The sequence below is a fragment of the Peromyscus maniculatus genome, chromosome 21 (genome assembly GCF_049852395.1).
Source record: "Peromyscus maniculatus bairdii isolate BWxNUB_F1_BW_parent chromosome 21, HU_Pman_BW_mat_3.1, whole genome shotgun sequence".
NCBI classification, from domain to species: domain Eukaryota; kingdom Metazoa; phylum Chordata; class Mammalia; order Rodentia; family Cricetidae; genus Peromyscus; species Peromyscus maniculatus.
This window is the reverse complement of record NC_134872.1, coordinates 30067025-30089666: the sequence shown is the minus strand read 5'-3', so window position 1 is coordinate 30089666 and position 22642 is coordinate 30067025. Positions and strand designations below refer to the sequence as shown.

The window sequence follows — 22642 nt, the reverse complement described above, 5'->3', positions numbered from 1 at the left end:
GCCATTTGCCGGGCGCTACCAGCTGGCCCCGCCCCCTTCCTGCCGGGGCCCCGCCCTCCAGTCGGCAGCTCGCCCGGGCAGCGAGGGAAAGAGGGTGCGGCCGCGGCGGCGGGGACTGAGACACCGAGGGACCCGGCGTGGACCGCGGAGATGCTGGGCGTGGCGGCCGGAATGACCAACAGGTACGGGCGCACTCGCGCTCTGGGACCGCCGCTGCCCGAGCCTCCCTGGGCCTGGGCCTGACCGGCGGGCAAGCTTTGCCGCCGGCGCCGCCGCGCGGCCTGCGGCTGGCGAGAGGCCCGGACACGCGCCGCCCAAGCCCGAGGCGGGAGAGGCCTTCGTGGTCCCGCTGAGCTGTCCTGTGCAGCCTCGGGGTGGGAGGGCGGATCCTGTCCCAGAGCTTGGCTCCAGGTAGTTAGTTCACTTTCTCCCCATAAGGGAGAACGGAGCAGGGGGTCTCAGGACCACACAGACGAACATGTTTGTGGTATTAAAAGTGGAAACGGGCGTGTTAAATATTTATTCATTGAATAACCCGTGGTCTATTAACATGCATAACGCGTTTTAATGAAAGTAGTGTGCCCTAAGCAGAAAAGTTAAGACGAACAGCCTGTTACATATTTTACAACTCCTTTCCATGTCTGGCTTAATAGAAAAGGCAGCTAGCTGCGGTCTGGTTTTTTGCATTGTCTGTTGTGATGTGTTTTGAATGAATTAAAGGAAATTTAGTCTTAAATGGATGGATGGGCAGTTTGAAGAGACGTATTCTTACAGCTTTTCCAAATAATTCTGAGTGTTCTTTGTGACTCCACCAGAAGTTCAGAAGATTGTTTCTTAAAGGCTAGTTTTGATGTGAAATCTGAGCTCACAGTTAACATGAAATTCCTCAAGACTGCCTTGTATTTGAATGGAACTGTTACTCACTGTAACGGGTTTGTATTGGCTTACCGCGTTAAGGAATGTCCCAGATGCTAACACATCTTATTAACGTCTCCACCACCAGTTTCATTAAATTCTTAAAGTATCGGGGAAACTGTCAAACTCAAGATGTGGTAATTTTCCAACATTGCAATTTTCAGTAGAAATCATGACTTTTCTCATCATCAACAAAATATTGTCAGTTGTTGTCCCCAAAATTCAGTTTCAATGAAATGTCTGCCAAATGTAAGTCTAAATCACCATGGTTGTCTTGTCTGTTATTCTTGCAGTAAAAATGGTATTTCAAAAAATGCTTCTAATTCAGCTCAGTGCTTAACATAGCATGTGCTTTTCCTTGAGATAGTCACATTACTTTGGTATGTAGCAGAAGCACATTAGGCACCAAGGAAGATGATCAAGAGTTAATAATTTTTACAGTCATCATGGATAGTTACTGCCTTTGCCATGGACATTTTTCACTGAAAAAGATGTGTGGAATATTAAGTTGATAGGGAATTGAAAATATTTGTGAGCTGTAGAGAAGAATGGGTATGCAGACTAAAATATAATGGTGTCTGTATAGGACAAGTGTGTCTCTGGTCTAGTGTCCTCCCCTGATGCCATCCCCTTCTCACCCCAAATCTCACTCTGTAGAATCCCACTCTTAGGCTGGCCTTGAATTTGTCCATGATCCTCCTGCCTAGCTTCTGGAGGACTGGGGTTACAAATTTGGCCACCGTGTGTACCCCTCCCCCTGTTTTTTTTGTTTTTTGTTTTTGTTGTTTTTTGCATTAAGTACATCCTTATCGATACACTGCCATCGCCGTGGAACATCTACAAAACTGAAGCTCTTTCACACATTGAACTGTTTCCTCATTCCTTGTTTCCCCCAGCTCCTGGCAACCACCGTTCTGCTTCTCTTTGAATTTAACCTTTGAGTACCTCGGATAAGTGGAATTACACAGTCCTCATTGCATGTACCATAGTTGGTTTGCTGAGCAATTAGTCTGGATGTCCAACAGTTTGTTGCACTCTTCACCCGAAAGACACTTGGGTGCTTGCATTTCTAAGACATTAAAACTAAAGATACTGTGGAAGCTCGTGTACAGGTTTTAGTATGAACATATGTTTTCCCTCTCTGTGAAATAAATGTCAAAGGGTATGCACTTACTAGATTGTATAATAATTGTATGTTTAGCTTTTTAAGAAGCAGACAATCCCCCCCCCCAGAGTGGCTGTACTATTTCATCAAGGACACTTAAAGGGGAAATTGACATTCTTATCCTGTATGGAAAGAATTTGGCAGAATTATCACTGCCTTCAAAGTTTTTTTTCTTTTTGTTATTTTTAATGATATGGATGTGTGTGAGTTTGTGTGTGGGTGTGTGCATGTGAGTGCAAGAACCTACAGAAGCCAGAGGATCCCTCTAGGGCTGGAGTAAGAGGTGATTGTGAGATGCCTGATGTAGGTGCTAGGAATCGAACTTGGGTCTTCCGGAAAAGCGGTATGTGTTCTCAACCACTGAGCCATCTAGCTCTCCAACTCCCAAAGTATTTCTTGAATTAGCGTTGTAGTATGGAATTTTTTTTTAAAGATTTATTTACTTATGTATACAGTGTTCTCTTTGCATGTATCCCTGCAGGCCAGAAGAGGGAGCCAGATCTCATTACAGATGGTTGTGAGCCACCGTGTGGTTGCTGGGAATTGAACTCAGGACCTCTGGAAGAACAACCAGTATTCTTAACCTCTGAGCCATCTCTCCAGCCCGTAGTATAGAATTTTTGTTCTTGGGGAGTTTTGTTTTTTATGTTTTTTTGGTTTTTTGAGACAGGGTTTCTCTGTGCAGTTTTGTGCCTTTCCTGGAACTCACTTGGTAGACCAGGCTGGCCTCGAACAGAGATCCGCCTGCCTCTGCCTCCTGAGTGCTGGGACTAAAGGCGTGCGCCACCACCGCCCAGCGGGAAGTTTTATTAGGACTAAAGAACGAAAACTTGAAGAACCACCATGGGTCCTCAGGCCCTGTAGGGCAGTGCCATTATGAAGAGGGAAACTGCTGTGACACCTAGTGTCTTTCTAAATTTGCAGTGTTTTACTCCTGCTAGGGAAACAGGTTGTGTGAAGTGTTTTGCTTGTGTGTGTGTGTGTGTGTGTGTGTGTGTGTGTGTGTGTGTGTGTGTCTTTTTTTTGTTTTGTTTTTTTGTTTTTTAAGACAGGGTATCATGAACTTACTATGTGGCTAAGGATGACTTTGAGTTTCTCATCTTCCTTTCGAATGCTGGAATTGAAGGTATGTATCACCTATGTACCACAGGTCTATGCAGTGCTGGGGCTCAAACCTGGGGCTTTATGTAACTCAAGCACTCTACCATCTGAGCTAATATTCAAGGGCTGAAACACCTTAGTTCTTTAATTGTTCTGTGCTCTACAGTCTTAGAGAAAAATGATCCATCAGGATTTTGCCCTTACTTGTTTGATTATTTATTTATTATAGGATTGTACTATATTGATTTTAGCATTTGTGCTCTTTCCCTTTGTGTGAGCCTCCTGGCTCATCTCCTTGGTAGTTTTTAATATTGCTAAGTGTGGGTACTGGAAGTGAGCTTTCTCTCTTTCCTTGGGAGGACTCAGAGCCTATCCTTCAGTGAAGAAACTCAGCAGCCTCAGAAATCCATCATGGGAGAGCAGAGCTTAATTCTACAATTATATTTCAATAATGTCTATTTGTTCAGATAATCATTTAAATATGCCTCAGTGCAGACCATATTCTTTGTTGGGGGGCTGCCCCCACCTTTTTTCCCCCAGGGTGCTCTTGAGGAACGAGGGATAAGAGATTTAGATAGAAATATAGAGGAGAGAGAGAGATAGAAACAGGACAGCCTTGGGAGGGCCTGGATCCTAATCCACCGGCCCCCTTGTGTCTCTTTTAAAGGGCTTTTTAAAGGAATGCCAAGGGGTGGAGCAAAAGACCTCCCCCCAGCACGGCCAAGTGCAGACCCTTCCAGACACCAGCAGAGTGGGGAGAGGGATGGAAAGTCATTCACACCCAAGTGCTGCATCCACGGGGAAAGTTGATTATCATAGAGAGATGAAGAGAAAGACAGGAAAGAGGGAGGCAAGGAAAAAAGAAGGGAGAAAGCGGAGGTGTGCACACCTCGTGGGAATGGAGAGAGAGAGGGTAGAGGAGAGGAAGGGGAGGAGTTTTTCCTTAAAATGAGGCTTTTACATCAGGACACGGGGTGGCCCCAAGGGGCGGGACTTCAAGGGGCGGGTCAGAATATTGACACTTTTCATTCTACCTTTACTCTAAGCTGTCCTATGCCCTCCTTGTCTCTACTGTTCCACATTTCTCTTTACTCTTCCTTTTGTTTTCACCAACTCAACACTAATCACTAGTCTTACTCTCCTGTTTTCCTCCACTCACATCTGTGGTAACTAATAGATTATTGTACACAGTACTATTGTTTCTTTACTTCCTAAAATGATTGTGCTTAAGGGGTGATTTTTTTTTAATTGAATTGTTACTTTATTTTCATAGTGGATCTGTCCTTTGGTAATGATGGAGTTTGCTAACAATTTTCTATTCTTGGAGAATATTGGGAATTGAGCCTATTTCTCCAATACCAGTGTAACAGGGGAAACTATTATCTGAACCCTACTATAACCTAGTCCTTCTTAAATATTGTGAATACCTCTATTGGGGGGAAAAAAGGTTATCTTAAGGGAGAAAAAAAATTAACCAGCCTAACCCCATATATACAAATCTCACTTTAAAAAAAAACAAACATAAAAGCCAAGGCAGTAGGACTCCTCCAAGAACTACCGGTCTTATGTAATGCCTCCAGAGACAGTATGAAATCCCATACAAAGACTTAGTAAGTGCAATGATAAGGATGTTCAAAGAAAAAGAAGACACTAAGCAGGGTTGTGGTGGCGCACGCCTTTAATCCCAGCACGTGAGGGGCAGAGGCAGGTGGATCTCTAAGTTCAAGGCCAGCCTGGTTTACAGAGTGAGTTCGAAGACAGCCAGGGCTATACAGAGAAACCTGTCTCCAAAAAATAAAAAATAAAAAAAAGAAGAAGACACTAATAAACCCCTGGATTAATTCCAAGAAGACAGCTTTTTAAAAAAGGAAGCCAATACAGGAAATGAAACTGGATCTCAGTAAAGAGAAACAAGAAGGGGGGAGAAGAGGGTGGTAAAGAAAAGCCAAACAAAAGTCCTGGAATAGTATTCACTAGGTTGAATATAAGCTTTGTGGAAGCTTCAAGAATAAAGTGGATCAGAGGGATGACCGAATATACTGCCTTGAGGATAAGGTAGACTTGGAATATTCAGCCATAGGCATAGAGGAAGGAGAATTTCATGCTTCAGATATAGGGAAACGTTCGCAATAAAATCATAGACAGTTCCACAGATTTCTCAACAGGAACTATGGAAGGACTTGGAATAATATATTTCAAGGTCTGAAAGACAGCAGCTGCCAGTCCAGCCGTCTATGTTGCACAAAACTGTCAGTTTGGAAGGAGAAAGAAAAACTTCACAATAAAAGCATTCTAAAGGAATTAGTCTCTCTAGAAGACACTTGTAGGAATCTTTCAGATTGAAGAACAAGATAAACACTAGAAAGAATAAACAGTAGTTAAACAAATAGGACAGCAAATATTGTCAACAAAGTAACAAGAATTAATACTCATTTTTCATTAATAATTCTGAATATCAATGGTCTCATTTACCCAATCCAAACACACAGACTACCATATTGAACTTTTAGCACAGTTATCTATTTGTTTGTCGGGGAAGTCTACCTTCTAAAATGAAACAGGCTGTGTCATAGCCCCTGGTTATTGCCTAGAATTTGAAGATAAGCCCATACTACTGAATACCATGTACTTTGAACATTGGACTCAGAGGACTTGAATTGGATCTGACTAGAAACCTCCTCCATAGGACTAGCTTTCATAGTAATGGAAGGTGCTATGCAAGCTGCCAAGGGAGGGAAGCAACCAATAGTCCTACCCAGGTGTGATGCCTGTGAATCACAAAATAACCAACAAAGCAAGGTACCCCAAAAGTGAAACAGTGACACTTAAATCTTGGTGCTGACCACCAGCCATTAAATCTGATTGGATTTAAGGCCTGCTCAAACTGTAAACCTAGCCAACTACCTATGGCTGGGGAGGCAGGGCATTTAATGTAGAGGGGATCTACTACTGCCACTTTCCCAAACCAGTATAATGTCTGCCTGCATTCTAAATATTTATCCTTACACCCACATTAAATGTGGCTTTCCCCCTTATCAAGTAAGCTTCTTTTTATTATATGGACACCGTTACAGAAAGCCACAATTGATCAAAATTCAGAGAACAACTAACAGTAGGGTGCCCAGCTCCAGCTGATGTATCTGTAATACAGCCCGTATACCTGAGGCTCGGGGGACCAGGAGAAAAGGTGTGGAGGGTGGGGGAGGGGGTAAAAAGAGTATAAGAGCTAGAGGGTCAGGAAGTTTGCTGCAAGGTTGTGTCTTCTCCGTATGACAAGCCACGCTCTAGAAATCTCAGCTATGTGGCTGCCTAAACGAGACCTGAGCAGTGACAACACTGGTTGACATGCTAACCTGGATGAGGGAAATCTTCACAGTGCCCCACCCCTAGACAGAGAACTACAGGCAGTGAATGACTACTGAGAGTGGGAGATTCAGCCTTCTGCTAGGCCCTCAGGCAGACTCCAGGTTGGTTCATAAGGAAGTATGTTATGTGGATGCCTTGGCAACTGGTTTGAGCCAATATCCTTGTCCCTGTGGGCCTGTCCTAGTACATATCCACTCTTTTATTTTATTATGTGGGCACTGAGGTGGGATGTGATGAAGGTGAGGATGATTTAGTCATGATTGTGACAGTGTCTTTGTAACCAGAGTTTGAGGGCAAAAGCCCAGCTCTAACAGTCTTACAAGGGCAGCCTCAGCCACCTGTCCCAGTTTACCAATTAATAAGGCTTCAGCCAACATTGGGAAGAGAAACAAGTAAGGGTCCAGTCGACCAAGTTCATCTGTGGAGTACTGGCATGGCCTTTAGTTGAAATAGAGTAAAAATGAGAACACTGCTTGATTAAGCAGTCTAGGTCAAGGTGTGATCTGGTTGGTTAATCATTGTTTCAGTTCTGGTTCTACAAAGGTATGCTGAAGACGATTAGGGAATCTGTGGTTCAAGATGATTACTTCAGCTCCAGGACATGTAGCCTCACCTATCACAGACAGGATTGTTTGCTTATATTTGGAGAATAGTCTTTTCTGCGTGGCCCTGCTGGTCCTAGAATCCAAGGTAATATGAAGCTTTATGACAATTGACTTAACCTCTCTACCTTCAGCCTTAAAGGGGGATGAGATGAGTTAGTAGACAACTGTTCTTGAATGATTATCATGGTTATGCAGTGTCAAGTAGGAGTCTGACCCACAGTAAAGGAGATAGATACAAATGGAGGTAGAGATGTCAGACTTTCATCTGCTTTTTATCTGGTGATCTCAGGCAAGAAGTCAATGTCTTTTAGCAAAAGCAACTTCTGAGTGTCCATTATATCTCCAAAACAGATTAACTTGCTCACAGGCTCCAAGGGGCTTCCCTGGATAACTACTCTTTCTGAAAAATAGAAACAGTGTCACACTTGGAAGAATGGGCCCTACACCGTGCCTGTGCAGCACATCAGAGCTGACCCTGTTGGTGGATGGTGGGGTGGGGGTGTTGAGCCGACCCTGAGGGCATGAGATCAGGTAAACTGGCCCCACCCCTTGATGCCCACTGCATTAGGTGAGCTAACCAGGGCAGGACTAGAGAGTTTACCCTGGTAGTGAGGATGAAGGAAAGCTGGCGGGCTGACCCACCCAGCTACCACCCAGGCCCAGAACCAAACCAGGGCTATGAGTTGACTCATCCCAACATCCACCCCATTTATGAACTGCTGGAGCACATGAAGTGGCCAGTCCTGCAGATCCAAAACTCCAGGATCTCCACGACACAGAGCAACAACAGGATAACTAAGAGAAGTCCCAGTAAGAGCCCAGTATTGATGCTGTAGCAGAAGCCAGAGGCCCCAAACCTGACCAGTGACTCATTGCAGTGAGCACTTACAAGTAAAGATGTGTGGACTGAAGGGTAAGCTGAAGGGTAAACGAGATTTTTTTTTTTCTCTTTAAAATTTTATTTTATCTTATTGGGGGTTGTTGCAAGGGCAGAGGGCAGATATGAAGAGATGGGGAAATGAATGGGATCAGAATGTATGATGTGAAATCCACAAAGAATCAATAAAAAGTTATAAAAACAAACAAACAAGCAGAGTCTCATAAGTGGAATGTGTTCAGACCTTTGGCAATTGTATCTTCTATCTAGCCCAGTTTATTCTTTGCTTGTCTCAAAACCTTTGTGTACAGAGAACCTTTCTTAACCTCAGGCTTGGGTTGAATACCTATTGTTCTGATGCAGAGTTTTAGAAAAAAAATCAAATAGTTATTCATTAGTTGTGTTTTTCTCATTCAGAGAAAGAATTCTTAAAAGAAATGATGCCTAGAATATCACACTTGCAAGTCATTGCCTACATTAGAATGTTTGGTTCCTTTGGGGCTTAGAAGGCTGTCATCACAGTTCTTGTTTTGAAATAAAATATAGGTGGGGCTGGAGAGATGGCTCAGAGGTTAAGAGCACTGCTTCTTCTTCCAAAGGTCTTGAGTTCAATTCCCAGCAACCACATGGTGACTCACAACCATCTGTAATGAGATCTGGTGCCCTCTTCTGGCCTGCAGGAATATGTGCAGACAGAATACTGTATGCTTAATAAATAAATAAATCTTAAAAAAAAGTCATTGAAAAAAAAAAGAAATAAAATATAGGCTGGCCCAATGAAGAGTATATCTTTCTTAGAATCTAGAGATGGACTCATTTATCCACCTCATAAGTAGTATTGTTTGAGGGGTGTAATTAGTAGTACATTGAATGGCCTCTCCATCAGCTCCTGCCCCCAGAATCATGCCCTGTTTGAGTTTCTGTCATGTTTTTGTTTAGTGATGAACAGTGATGTGGAAGCATAAGCCAAATAAACCCTTGTCCTGCCCAAGTTGCTTTAGTCATGGTGTTTGGCCACAGCAAGAGTAGCTCTAACTAAAACACGCTATATCTAATCATGCCCTATGTTAGTCACTTAACTGCAGTGCTGGAAGGCTGAAGTTGGAGCTGCAAGGCTTCTGCTGGACTTTTTAAAGCTGAGTACCTACCATACAGGGAAGTGCTGCTTTTGTCTCTGGCACTCTGCTGTCTACTGTTTGTTGTCCTGGTTGTAAACAGCAGCAGACAATTTTCCATAGCATAAGAAGGGACTTAGTGAAAAGCTGTAGGTTAGGTTAAGACAAAGGAAAGACCAGGCCTCTTAGCCTCCTCTTCAGGTTGTCTGTCTTGAGTCAACCCCGCCTGTGCGTCATGCTTCTTACTTGGCTTAAGATTCCCATATTGGGAGCAGAGCAGTCTGTCTGACCTTATTTGGACATGTGCTCATCCTTGGTCTCTGAAGTCAGGGTTTTCCCCCTCCTATTTATTAAATTTTCTCCTCTTTATTTTTTTTAATACAGTGTTAAGAGATTAAACCCAGGGGTCTTGTGCCTAGTAGGGAAATAATCCACCTTTGAGCTATATGCCCAGCCCTCAGGGCTTCTATATTCACTATGACCTAAGGAAAAATGGGGAATGGATTAGAAAAAATATTAATTGTTCACTGCAGTGTTCGTATTTTACCTAATTTGTGACTGATCCTTAAGCAAACTAAGGTCTGAGCATGGTATTTGGTGGTAAGATATGTGTTTAACATTCACGAGGCCTTAGATTCAATCCCAAACATATCATACACATGAGGAGAGAGAGAGAGAGAGAGAGAGAGAGAGAGAGAGAGAGAGAGAGAGAGAATCATTAAAGAAGCTAGTGCTCACTAGGATGTACCACATCAATCATAAAGAATTTTTTTTAAGTTATTACTAGCCAGGTGTTGGTGCACTCAGGAATCCCAGCACTCAGGAAGCAGAGGCAGGTGGATATCTGTGAGTTCAAGGACAGTCTAGTCTACAAAATGAGTTTTAGGCCAGCCAGGGCTACACAGAGAAACCCTGTCTCAAAAAAAAAAGTTGTTATTACTGTGTATGTGTGCATAATGTGCTTCTGGGTGTGTATTGCATGGTTTGTGGGAAGTCAGAGGAAACTCTGGAGTTGGTTCTCTTTTTTATTAATTTACTTATTTATTTATTTTTGCACTTTTACTTGGGTTCCAGGGGTCGAACTCAGGTTGCCAGACTTGTGCAGCAAGTGCTTTTACCCAGTGAGCCATCTCCCTGGCCCTTATGTAGATTATTCAGAGTATTAGAGAGAAAAGGAGGAAGATAGGCATGGTGGTGCTTTTCTATAATCCTACCGCTGAAGAAACCGAAAAAGGAGGATCATGAGTTCTAGGCCAGCCTGCGCTCCTTAAAGAGTTTGAAGTTATCTTGGATTACATAAAGAGACATATCTTGGGGGGCGGGCACAGACAGACAGACACAGTGGTAAGAACACGGAAGAAGAGAATTTGGCAGTCAATTAGACTATAGTAGGACTTCAGGGGAGTGGTCCATGTGAGGGTGAAAAAGAGTATTTTAGTCTAAAAGAAACAGAGTGGTCAAGCTGTTCAAGTTTATATGATAAAAATTAGCTAGGTGAGGTGGTATATAACTGCAGTACAGGCACTTGGGAGAAGCAAGTTCCTTTTCTGAGAGAAGAAAGAAAGAAAGAAACAGAGAATGGGGACAGGTTACAAGATGTTTCCAAGCCACCTCACTATGGGAGGTGTCCGATTAATGATCAAATTCACTCAATTGTAATTTAACTGTAAGTAACAAAAAATATCTCTTCATGCTTATGAGGCATAAAGGTAGGTTGAGGTAGAATGAAAACTCTTCATATGAGACCTCTGTGTCATGGTCATATCTAATAAGTAAACCAAAGTGGGTCTAGACAGATCTCAGCATCCGAAATCACTGTTAGAATCTGTAACGCTGTTAAAGAGAATCCCATAAAGAATTAGAATTTATATGTATGAGGCCATCCTCATGAGAAAACATGCTGTACCTTCTGTGGGTCTCCTGCTAGAACAATTTGTAAGGACCATTTTTTTGTCAGCCCCATTCAGGGCAGGCATATCCTTCTGATGATACAATTATACTCTTCTAAGACAGTTCTCCCTCCCTCCCTCCCTCCCTCCCTTCCTCCCTCCCTCCCTCCCTCCCTCCCCTCCTCTTTCTCTCTCTCTCTCTCTCTCTCTCTCTCTCTCTCTCTCTCTCTCTCTCTCTCTCTCTCTCTCTCGTGTCTGTGTCTCTCTCTGTCTCTCTCTCTCTCTCTCTCTCTCTCTCTCTCTCTCTCTCTCTCTCTCTCTCTCTCTCTGGATTTCTTGGCATTTCAGGACAGTTTCTTTGTGTAGCCCTGACTGTCCTGAAACTCACTCTATAGACCAAGCTGGCCTCAAACTCAGAGATCTATCCTGCCTCTACCTTCCGAGTGTGAGTGCTAGGATTAAAGGTGTGCCCTACCACAACCCAGCTTGGTGCTCTTAATTGCTGCTGTGTGGTTGCTGCAAATGGCCAGTGGCCACTGCTGTGTAAAGTTACAGAGCCAGCTGAGGACTGTGGCTCACACTTGGCAGGATCTAAAGGGAGTCATGATAATGGAGACTTTGTTAGAAGCACCAGCTCCAGCTGGGCTACAGTTTCTCTGAGGCCAGGCTCAGGATCACAGAATCTTAAGTGGAGCCTTGTTCTCTTCGGTTAGAAATAGTGACAGCAGACATTGAAGGAAGTTTGGGGGGTATTCTTGCTGTTCGAGAAGAATTCTTTTTTTTTTTCTTCATTTTTTAAATTTATTTATTAAATTTAATTTTACATATCAGCCACGGATTCCCTTGTTCTCCCCCCTCCCACCCACCCACCCCCCCCTTGAGAAGAATTCTTTACTTTGTAGATGATCCTGATAAACTTTAAACTGCTAAGGAACATGCGATTCCAAGTGCAGGCTGGCTACTGTAGATCCAAACCAGCTTTCCCATAGTCTCTGCACACACCCCAGCTACTGCTGTGGACTCTGATAGACTTGATAGTATGTGGAAGAATCGTGGGCTAGTGGGTTCTCAAATAGAATGTATACAATTTGTTAGCATTATAGTAATATCTGGACCATAGGCGAACCTAAAATTGCTCAGTCTCCAGCTAGAGAATCTTGAACACTGGGGAACATCTGGGTTTCTTTCATTCGATTCTTCTGTATTGTGTTAATTTCCACAGCTTTTGTAGAAAAACCAAAGCTATTGCCATCCTCCTTTTCTCAGATGAACCAGCTGAAACTAGAACATCCTTGTCTCCTCACAAGACTGGCTGGTGGCTGGTAAAGTGAAAGAGAGACCTGGAGCCTGACATTTAGGATCCCATGTGTTTCTATGGCCTTTCAGAAGAGGTTAAACTGCCTCACAGAAGTCTCTTTAGTAATGGGGAGCAAAATATTTTAACTGGTTATTCTGGTGGGGCATAGTATCTCATGCCCTTAATCCCAGCTCTTGGAAAGCAGAGGCAGGCAGATCTCTGTGAGTTTATAGCCAGCCTGGTCTACACAGTGAGTTCCAGGACATCTAGAGCTGCATATTGAGACTTTGTTTCAAAAATAAAGTAAAGTAAGATAAATAAAAACCTGGTTATTCTGAAACCAAGCAAACTGTCAGATGTTTTGACCAAGCTTTATTAAGCTACTGGGGTGCAGGAGAAGTTCCACAGCTCTTGGTTAGTACTACTGGGGGACAGTTTTTCTCTAAAGTGTGTCCTTTTGCTACTTGTAGGGACTTTCTTGCCATTAGAGATGAAGCACAATTTTTATCACCTTTAGTTACTCTGTTTTCTGTTTAAAAAAAAAAAAAAAGCTCTGTAGTTGCTGTATATACCTCAGAATAATTTGTTACTCATGTACTCCATGTTTGTCCAGGTGTAGTTAAAGGATTATTCAGGCTTCTGAGATCCAGAGCCTCACTGGTGGGCAGCCTGACCAGATACACAGTGTGATGGTCTTAGGAAGCTGCTGGCAGCTTTTAAAAATCTCAAAGATTTAATTTAAAATAAAACTGATGTTAAGGAACTCAACTTCCTTTGTAAGCATGTTTAAGAATAAATTAGTTATCTCTATCAATAAGCAAAATGATAGCTTTATGGTTTCTCAAAAATGTATAGTGAAGAAAATACAAAATACGAGATCTTATAAATCTGTTTATATGTCTAATGAGCAGATATCCTTGGTTATTTGATACTTGAAAATTTATATGAAATATGGACAAAACGAGTATGAAATTCTTGTTATGATATCTAGGAAATGTGTTAGATGGCAATCACAGATTGAAACATGATACTGCTTCCTGAACTATAGCATCAACTTCTTCAGCACATTAGAGCCTGTGTGCATCTTTTAGTGCTCAGATGTCTGGCTGCTCTCAGTACTTCTCGCCCTTTTCAGTGATGAGCTGCATTGTTTTAGTCTGTAGAATATACTGTATAGAGATAACTTTTTCTTTTTCTTTTTTTAAATTTATTTTTTTAATTACACTTATGATATTCATTAGTTATACTCATGATATTAATTACATTTGTGGTATTCATTGATTAGATTCACAGTATTCATTCAATAATTATACTTATGATATTCATTAATTACATTAATTGTATTGATTTATTACATTCATGATTTTATGTCCTGATACTACTATCCATTTGTGGGGGGTTTTCTTTGTTTGTTTTTGTTTTTTGTTTGTTTGTTTTTCGAGACAGGGTTTCTTTGTGTAGCTTTGCACCTTTCCTGGATCTTGCTCTGTAGACCATGCTGGCCTCGAATTCACAAAGATCCGCCTACCTCTGCCTCCCGAGTGCTGGGGTTAAAGGCGTGCGCCACCACCGCCGGGCTCGTGGGGTTTTTCCATCACACAAAACAGGGATTCTGTACTTAGTAACTCATTGCTCTATATTCCTTTCTTCTCTATCTTGAGATAACATCTAATCTTTCTGTCTCTGAATTGGTATGCTCTATATATTCCATGTAATACAATTCTATAGTATTTGTCCCCTTTTTTTGAATGTAAAAACATTTTATGTACAACTGCAGGAGAAATAATACACAGATAGCCTGGACATAAAAACAGGTTATAATTTAAAAATCCAGGGTTATTTTAAGCAGTAAAATATTTTCTCTGTAGAAAATAGTATAAATGTTAACATTTGCCAATAAGCCCTTTTAAGCCAAATGATAGCCGAATTATACATATAAATATTGATTAGATTCTGGGATACAGAAGAAACCTATCTTCATCTGTTCAGAGAGCTATGTTTTACTTAAGTTGTGTAAGTGAGATTCCTATTCATCTTCCCCTTCACTGTTTGATTTATGGCAGACATTTTTCTATAGGCTAATCCTTAATCTGAAAAAACTTTTAGCCTCCCCTTCTGAAAGTACAGCCAGCATATCCTTTCATCAGCCTGATACACTACAAATTCTTATCCTAATAGTGAAGAGATATCTTTTTCATGGCACCCATGAAAACCTTTTAAGAACCTTTAAAGATAGGAAAATAGCATTGCAAAAACTCTAACACCCTCTCTCTTTTTCTTCTCTCTCTCTCTCTCTCTCTCTCTCTCTCTCTCTCTCTCTCTCTCTCTCTCTCTCTCTCATTTTTTTGTTTTTTGAGATAGGGTTTCTTTGTGTAGCCCTGACTACCCTGGAACTCTAGAGCAAGCTGGCCTCTAACTCAGAGATCTATCTGCCTCTGCCTCCCAAGTGCTAGGATTAAAGGTATGCGTCACCACTGCCCAGCCTCAGAAATTCTCTTAAGGTGAATGAAAGTAGTCTTTAATTGCCACTCCTAAGATTAGTTGAGCAGCAGCTAAATATCCCGGCTAGAAAATTATTATCTGGCATAACTTACAGACTCTTAGATATCTGCTTTAATTCAATTTATGAAGTCCTCTTCAGAAATGTATAAAGGTAGATAATCAAAATAATCTTTCATGTCTATTAATAATGTGGAGAATGTGGAAATTGGGTCCTGAATGTTTTTGTCTTCCGCAACATTAAAACACATTTGAAAGTATTTCTACAATGTGTTGTTCTAGAGCACTTTATAATACATAAAATAAAATAAAATTTTTAAAAAGACTTTTGTGTACTATGTGTGTTTGTGTAGAGGACACAGTTGAAACTTATGTGTTCTTCAGATACTCTGTATCCTGTTTTATGAGTTAGTGCCTCTCCCTGGACTAGAGCTTGCTATATGGCCTAGGCTGTCTGGTCAGTGAGCCCCAGGGCTCCCTCTATCTCTGCCTCCCACAAGTACATACCACCACGTTGGGCTTTTTTTAATGTGAGTTCTGGGTATCAAGCCTAGGTTCTCACGTTTATATTGTGAGCATTTACTAACTGAGCCATCTCCCCATATCTTAGTTACTGTTCTGTTGCTATGAAGAGACACCATGACTAGCTTATTTTAAAAAGCGTTTAGTTGGGGGCTTGCTTACAGTTTCATAGGGTGCGTCCATTGCCATCATTGGGAGAATGGCAGCAGACAGGAGGCGTGCTGCCGGAGCATTAGCTAAGAGCTTACTTACGCCGGGCAGTGCTGGCACATGCCTATAACCCCAGCACTCAGGAGGCAGAGGCAGGAGGATCTTTGTGAGTTCGAGGCCAGCCTGGTCTACAGAGCGAGTTCCAGGACAGGCTCCAAAGCTACACAGAGAAACCCTGTTTGGGGGTCGGGGGGACATGGGCCAAACAAACAAACAACAAAAAAGAGCTTACTTACATACTGATCCCCGAGCTAAAGGCATAACTTTTGAAACCTCAAATTCTACCCCCAATACCAAGTAGGCCACACCTATTAATCCTTCCTAAAGAATCCACCAACTAGGAACCAAACATTACTACAGAAGTTTCTTTTGACTTGTTTTTTAGTCTGAGTTTATTTTAGTTGTTCAAAATAGGCAATTACTTACATTCCATAAAGAGTTAAAAAGTGCTTGGCATGCCTTTAATCCTAGCATTCAGGAGGCAGAGGCAGGCAGATCTCAGTTCAAGGCCAGCCTGGTCTACAAGGCAAGTTTCAGAATAGCTAGGACTCTGTTATTCAGCAAAACCCTGTCTTGAAAAACTAAACCCCCCCCAAAAAAAAAAACTTCCCAAAATTATTGCTTTTAGTTTATATGGCAACATTAGTTTTAAATTATATTAGGAACTTTCATAATTATGTAAAGAGCATAAAAGTTAACTTTATGTAACATTCTTTGCATTCAAAAATTCTTTTCACCTTTTAAAGCATGCTGTTTGCCTTCCATCTTCAACCGGCACTTGTATGAGATTAGACATGTTCCTGATTGCTATGGAATCTGGAGTCTCTTTTCTTTTCAATTGAAAATGATTTTTTTGTACAATGTATTCTAATCATGGTTTCCCCTCCCCCAATTCTTTCCAGACCCTCCCCACCTCTTCACTTGCCCAACTTTACACCTTCTGTCTGTCTCTAGAGAACAGGCAGACAGACCAAAATAAAATAAAATAAAATAAAATGTATAAAAAATACACGCAGACATGTATAAACAAAAAAGATGGGGAGGGGGCAGTGATGCTCAAACAAAGCAGTGAGACAGAAAGTCTACAGAAACGCTATTGAGTTCATTTTGTGTTGACCGTCTACTGCTGGGCATGAGTCCTACCTTTAAGTGTGGTTAATACACTCTCTTTGGAGTCTCTTTCTTCAATGTGCATTTGTGGGAAGTTTGTGGGTATCTGCCTGCATATGATAGTGTGTGCCCTTTTATAATGTTCTCATTGACTTGATTAATACTTAAACATATAGGCAAACAGTTATAAAGTGGTTTGATGACTGGCCATAAAAACCATCATCTGAGAGTGACTTATCTACAAATATTTATTCCAGGGCCTTAGTCATTTCCCCACCACCATGGAATTCTGATTAGAGTCTTTTTCATTCTTCATTTACTGACCCAAGGAAGAGTTGATGGTGAAGGACTCCTGGGCACCCTTCCTTGTGAAGTTGTTAAGTCTGTGTTTTCATGATCAGACACCTGATGGATGTCCCATATGTGTTTGCTTAATAAACAGTGAGGTTGTTATCCGTTCCCACCTGGACTGTTGGAAGAGCTCACTACTTAGTGTTTCTGCTCCTCTTTGCTCTTCTGTCCCTTGGTCTGTCCTTTCTTTTTTGTTTGTTTGTGCTATTTTTTTCAAGACAGAGTTTATCTGTGTAGCCCTGGCTGTCCTGGAACTAGCTCTGTAGACCAGACTGGCCTCAAACTCAGAGTTCTGGGATTAAAGGTGTGCACCACCATGTCCGGCCCCTTGGCCTATTCTTAACACAGCAGCTAAAGTATCTTGTTAAAACTCCTATGTCATAAACCATCATACTTGTTCCACGCCATCCTGTGGGTCTCTGTTTTCTCCTGACAAATAGCCATAGTCTTTACAGTGGTCAGCCAAGCTTCACCAAAAATAGATTGTCTTGTAGGATTTGGGTCATATAGACTGGTCAGTACAAAATTTTCAAGATAGATTGGCAATCTAGAAACCTAGGGAGGAGCCCATGTTGTAATTCAAACCTATAGGCCTCCTGCAGATCCTCAGATTCTGTGACTTTAAAGTTGCATTTAACATCATGCTATATGCCCTTTCTCAGATAAACCTGTTAGCCCAATACTTGGTTGAGCATAATTAGTTGTGGATATAACATTCTTCACATTCAGAATTTTTGAACCAAGACTGTTAATGTTTTCACTTTAGGGCTGAAGCCAAAATTGGAGTTGCCAAAAAGATAAGAAAATCACACCAATAATAATAATAATAGTAATAAATAATAATAAGAATGGTAGGGTGGTGGTGCAGCTTGAAGGAACTTCTTATCCTCACTCCATCTTTGGGAGTGGGGTACGGGAGGAAAAGGACACAGTCACTAAGTTATCCTGGAAAACCGTTGTCTGAGAGTCAGTTCAGTCAACAAATCCTTTTTCTAAGGACCCCAGATCCTTAAGAGAGTTTCCGAGTTTCAGGAAGTAGGATCACTGGGCAAGATCTCTGAGTGGAAACCAGAGTTGCTCTACGCCTGTTACCTCTAGAATACTTGACTCTTCTACTGTGAATCCTATTAAAAGTAGCTCACCTTCCTGGTTTCTACATCTGTGCCACCAACAAACAAGGACCCAATTTCATCATAACCCGTTAACAGGTCTTACTCTTTTGTGTGTTGTTTGTTTGTTTGGGTAGTAGCCATCATAATCAGTAGTATGGTTTGGACAGGAAATAGTCCCCAAAAGCCTTTGGTTGAAAGAGTGATTCCTAACACAGTGTGGAGCTTTGGGAATATGGGGGGGGGGGGGCTAACCTGGATTAATTAATATAGTGTGGAGCTTTGGGAATGTGATTAGGGGGTGGGACTAACCTGGATTAATCTGCTTCTCTGTTGTTATAAAGCACAGAAAACCAGCTTGGAGGAGTTTATTTGGTTTACAGGTTATATGGTTCATTATCGCTGAGGGAATCCCAAGGCAGTAACCTGGGGGCCAGAAGTGAAGCAGAGTCCATGGAAGAGGACTTCTTCCTGGCTTGCTTTCAGTGGTTTGATAGAGGCTTACTATCAGCCTTTGGCTTTCCCTAATCATTCAGTCGTACTGGATATGACTTCAGGATTTGTGTTTGTGGAAAAAAGAATAATTAACAAGAGCTACTAGGTGTCAGGTTTTATTTATGCCTTCAAGGCAGTGTCCTGGGGTTTGCCCATTAGTCCAGACTGAGTAGCCAGGAAGCCCTGGGGATCCACCAATCTCTGCTTCCCCAGTGCTGGGATTATAAACACAGACTTTCATGCCCATCTTTTTATGTGGATACAATGGATCAAACTCAGGTCCCTGTGCTTGTACAGCTACCATTTTGCCGACTAGGTTACCTCCCCAGCTCCTTATGTATTTAAATTGGAGACAGCTTGGTCTGGAACTTGCTATTTATACCAGGATGGCTTTGAACTTGATCCTTACTGCTTCTGAGTGCTGGGATTATGCAGGTGGTTGTACATACCAGTATATTTATTTTTAAACTCGTGTTACTTCTGTGAATACTAATTTGAATGAAGTGGGTTTCTAATTTTGTTTGTTCCTTTGAGAAGTATTTACCAAGAACCTACTCTCTGCCAGGCATGAGTGTAGGGGTAGCAATTTATACTTGGGGCTAGATTAATGAGAAATCAGGCAAATTCCTATGGGAGCATGCGTGTCCAGCCTGAGAGGTCCTGGGAAACTATAGAGGAAGTAACATCTAGACTGAGTCCTGAGTGTGAGTAGGAATTATTTAGAGAGGGCATTTAGGGAGGAAGAGCTGAAGGCAGGGGGCCAAGAAGGAAGGGAAAGCAGGATGTGGACATCAGCACAGCTGCTTCGGTGCTGCCCTGGGGCCTGGGAATCTGGGAGGGGGAACCTGGGGAGTAGTGGAGTGGGACAGAGGACAGTTTTACTGCTACTTGTTTCCTTGTTGCAGATAACAGGAATCGATTGCAAACATAAGCTAAAGAGGAATTTTTTTGGAAAGTAATGGGTTGGCTCCTAGAATTAAAGTAGGGCTGAATACCAGGCCTTTGGAAAGAGCAAACAACCAAAGCAACCGAGGTCTTTCTGAAGTTCTTGTGGAATTTTTCTGCAGGGCTATAGCCTTAGTTAACTTGCTCTAACTGCAGGGTCTTGTTCTCCACTTAGATATCCAGTGTTTGAGAAATAGTCTGATTAAATTAGGTTAGATTCATTGGCCAAACCTACTGTTCATGTAACCAGAGGATAGAATCAGACCCTATATCTTTTTTGTCTCCAAGTGGCTGTTAGGTGATCAGGACAGTAAGATTTGTTATCTGAAACAGAATGCATAGAGATGAGGTGTGTCAAGTAGAGGACAGTGTGTCAAGGCTTAGGAAAGCATGAAGTAGGTGTGCAGTGATGGAGTTTCAAAGGCCAGGAAGCCTGTTGCATTAATCCAATCAAGAGATGCTGTGCCAGCAGTAATGCCTTCTGCAGGGAGGGAAGGAAGCAAATAGATTCCAAGATACTAAAAGGAAGGGGAAAGAAAAAAAGACTTGGACTTCAGAAGACTAGTTAGAAACATTAAGGTACAGAGGCTGAATCCCATGGTTTTCTTTTTTGTTTTTTTTTGTTTTTTTTTTTTTTTTGGTTTTTCGAAATAGGTTTTCTCTGTGTAGCTTTGGTGCCTGTCCTGGATCTCGCTCTGTAGACAAGGCTGGTCTCGAACTCACAGAGATCTGCCTGGCTCTGCCTCCTGAGTGCTGAGATTAAAGGCATGCGCCACTATTGCCCAGCAAATCCTATGTTTCTAGCTTGGGCTAGAACTATTAAGGAGATAGTGCTGTCTCCCACAAAGAACTACTTTTTAGGAGAGTACTGTCTTAGTTAGGGTTCTAATACTGTGAAGAGACACCATGACCAGGGCAACTCTTATAAAGGAAAACGTTTAATTGGGGTGGCTTACAGTTTCAGAGGTTTAGTCCATTATCATGACAAGGAAGCATGGTAGCATGCAGGCAGACATGATGCTGGAGAAGGAACTGAGAGTTCTGTACCTTTTTTTTTTAAGATTTATTTACTTATTATGTATACAGTGTTCTGTCTGCATGTATCCCTGCAGGCCAGAAGAGGGCGCCAGATCTCATTACAGATGATTGTGAGCCACCATGTGGTTGCTGGGAATTGAACTCAGGACATTTGGAAGAGTAAGCAGTGCTCTTAACCTCTGAGACATCTCTCCAGCCCCCAGAGTTCTGTATCTTGATCCACAGGCAGCAGAAGGAGATTGTGTCACACACTGAGTGTAGCTTGAGCATATAAGACCTCAAAGCCTGCCCCCACATTGACACATTTCTTCCAACAAAGCCACACTTCCTTCAACAATGCCAACCTCCTAATAGTGCCCCTCTATGGGCCAAGCATTCAGACACATGAGTCTAAGGGGGCCATACTTAGTCAAACCACCACAAGTACTTTCGTTCCGTTTCAAAGAGTTGAGTTGGAGTACATTTAACTTAAGAACATTTAAAGCGGGTCTGCTGTGGAGTGTTGCTAGAAGTTAGACTGCCCTGGAAGCCTTGTCTAATAAGTATCTTATCAGGTCCCAAAGAAACTCAGGACAAATGGCTGAGGTGTCTATTAGCATACCCAGGGGCACGCACCTTCCTTTTGCCCAGCCTCTGTTTTCTTTAAAAACCAGTGGTTTTGGCTCTCTTAGTTCCTCTCTGGGATCTCTCTTAGTCCCCTTTCTTATCTCTCCTATCTTTCCTTTTATGGCCCAGTCTATCCTGCTGGCCATATTCAGTCTGCTCTGGACTCTTCCAGATGCCTCTGGCTGTATTCTGCCTCATTTCTTTAATGAAATCCTTCTCTTCAACCATGCATTGGAGTGGTCATTTCCTCATTTTCATTCAGATCTCTGCCAGCCTTGTCTCTCTCCAGTCATGTCTGTGGGCTACTTTGGCCTCCCACTCTACTGTCCTGGGAATTTACAAGCTGCTGCTTTCTCTTGCCACATTGAGAAGGTTCAGATCCAAGTAGGTATTGGCAATTGTAGTTTGCCTAATTAGACTCAGAAAGCCTCCAGAACTAGCAGCATAAAGGACCAGTTTCTGCTATTTGGGTCCTTTCTTAGGTGTTATGGTTATAAAAACTTTACTATTATGATACTTTTTTGGAAATAATTATCTGAGTTTGAGAATGTTTATAAATGTAACAAAACAAACTAAAAATTATAGAGAAAAATAAAATTAATTTATAAAAAAGATGTTGTAACATTAATATTCAAATTAAAGGCCTGTCTAACCTATCCCCATATTGGCTTGCATGCTAATCCTTCTTTGGTGCTCTAACTTCCTGGGGAGACAGCCTTCCTTTAGTAAGTATTTCAGTGGGGTTGGGGGAGAGGAGCTGGAAAACTCTAGAAGAGTCAGAGCAGTCTCTGCCCTTAAAGGAACTTCATGGGAGAACAAAGAACTTCTCCTAAGTGTGGGGATTTTCCACCTATGAATGCAGAAAAGCCCCTGAGACCTCTTTTCTCCTTTGGAATGAGAGGTACTTTTCTGTGAGGCGTATGATCTCTTCACCTGTTTCCTGAGCTTAGTTAAATAAAGCTTATCTCCTCCATCAGTTATGTCTTCTGGTTTAGAACAAAACAAAATAGGAAGTCAGATCTTCAGCACAAATTGGGGATGTCCTTGATTAAAAAATTAAAATGTGGTTTGACTGTTTTGAGTATGACTACTACTAGTGAATGTAATTATCTGTTAAATGAGTTAATTCAGATCCTGACTAGTGATTCCTTTAGATACTTTAGTCAGTGCTTTTGCCATTAGGTAGCTTCATGGCCTTACAAATCCTCTAGTTTCTAGTTGAGAAGAAAGAGACCACCACTCCAACCTAAGTGTCTAGACAGGCAGCCTTTACTCTTGATCAAGAGGGTATGCTTGCCTCTGATTGGACCTGATAGGAAATGCAGTGAATTACGGGTTTTGTTTTGTTTTTTTCTTAAGCCCTTGCAAACTTGATTGGGGCCATTTTTCTGGGGAACTAGAGGTGGACCTGACTAATATTTAATTAA

The 22642-nt window shown here is 41.9% G+C and overlaps 1 protein-coding gene across 2 annotated transcripts in view; it reads left to right on the top strand.

The window, feature by feature from the left end:
- The first annotated feature begins 25 nt into the window (after window positions 1-25).
- Window positions 26-22642, top strand: part of Lims1 (LIM zinc finger domain containing 1) — a 107330-nt gene continuing 84713 nt past the window's right edge. Inside the window, exon 1 of one of the 2 annotated variants that reach the window (XM_076557237.1) lies at window positions 26-182. In XM_076557237.1, coding sequence (XP_076413352.1) covers window positions 151-182 — 32 coding nt within the window. In that variant the 5' untranslated portion in view covers window positions 26-150. The remainder of the gene's footprint in view (window positions 183-22642) is intronic. The other variant, XM_076557238.1, reaches the window with a different exon arrangement.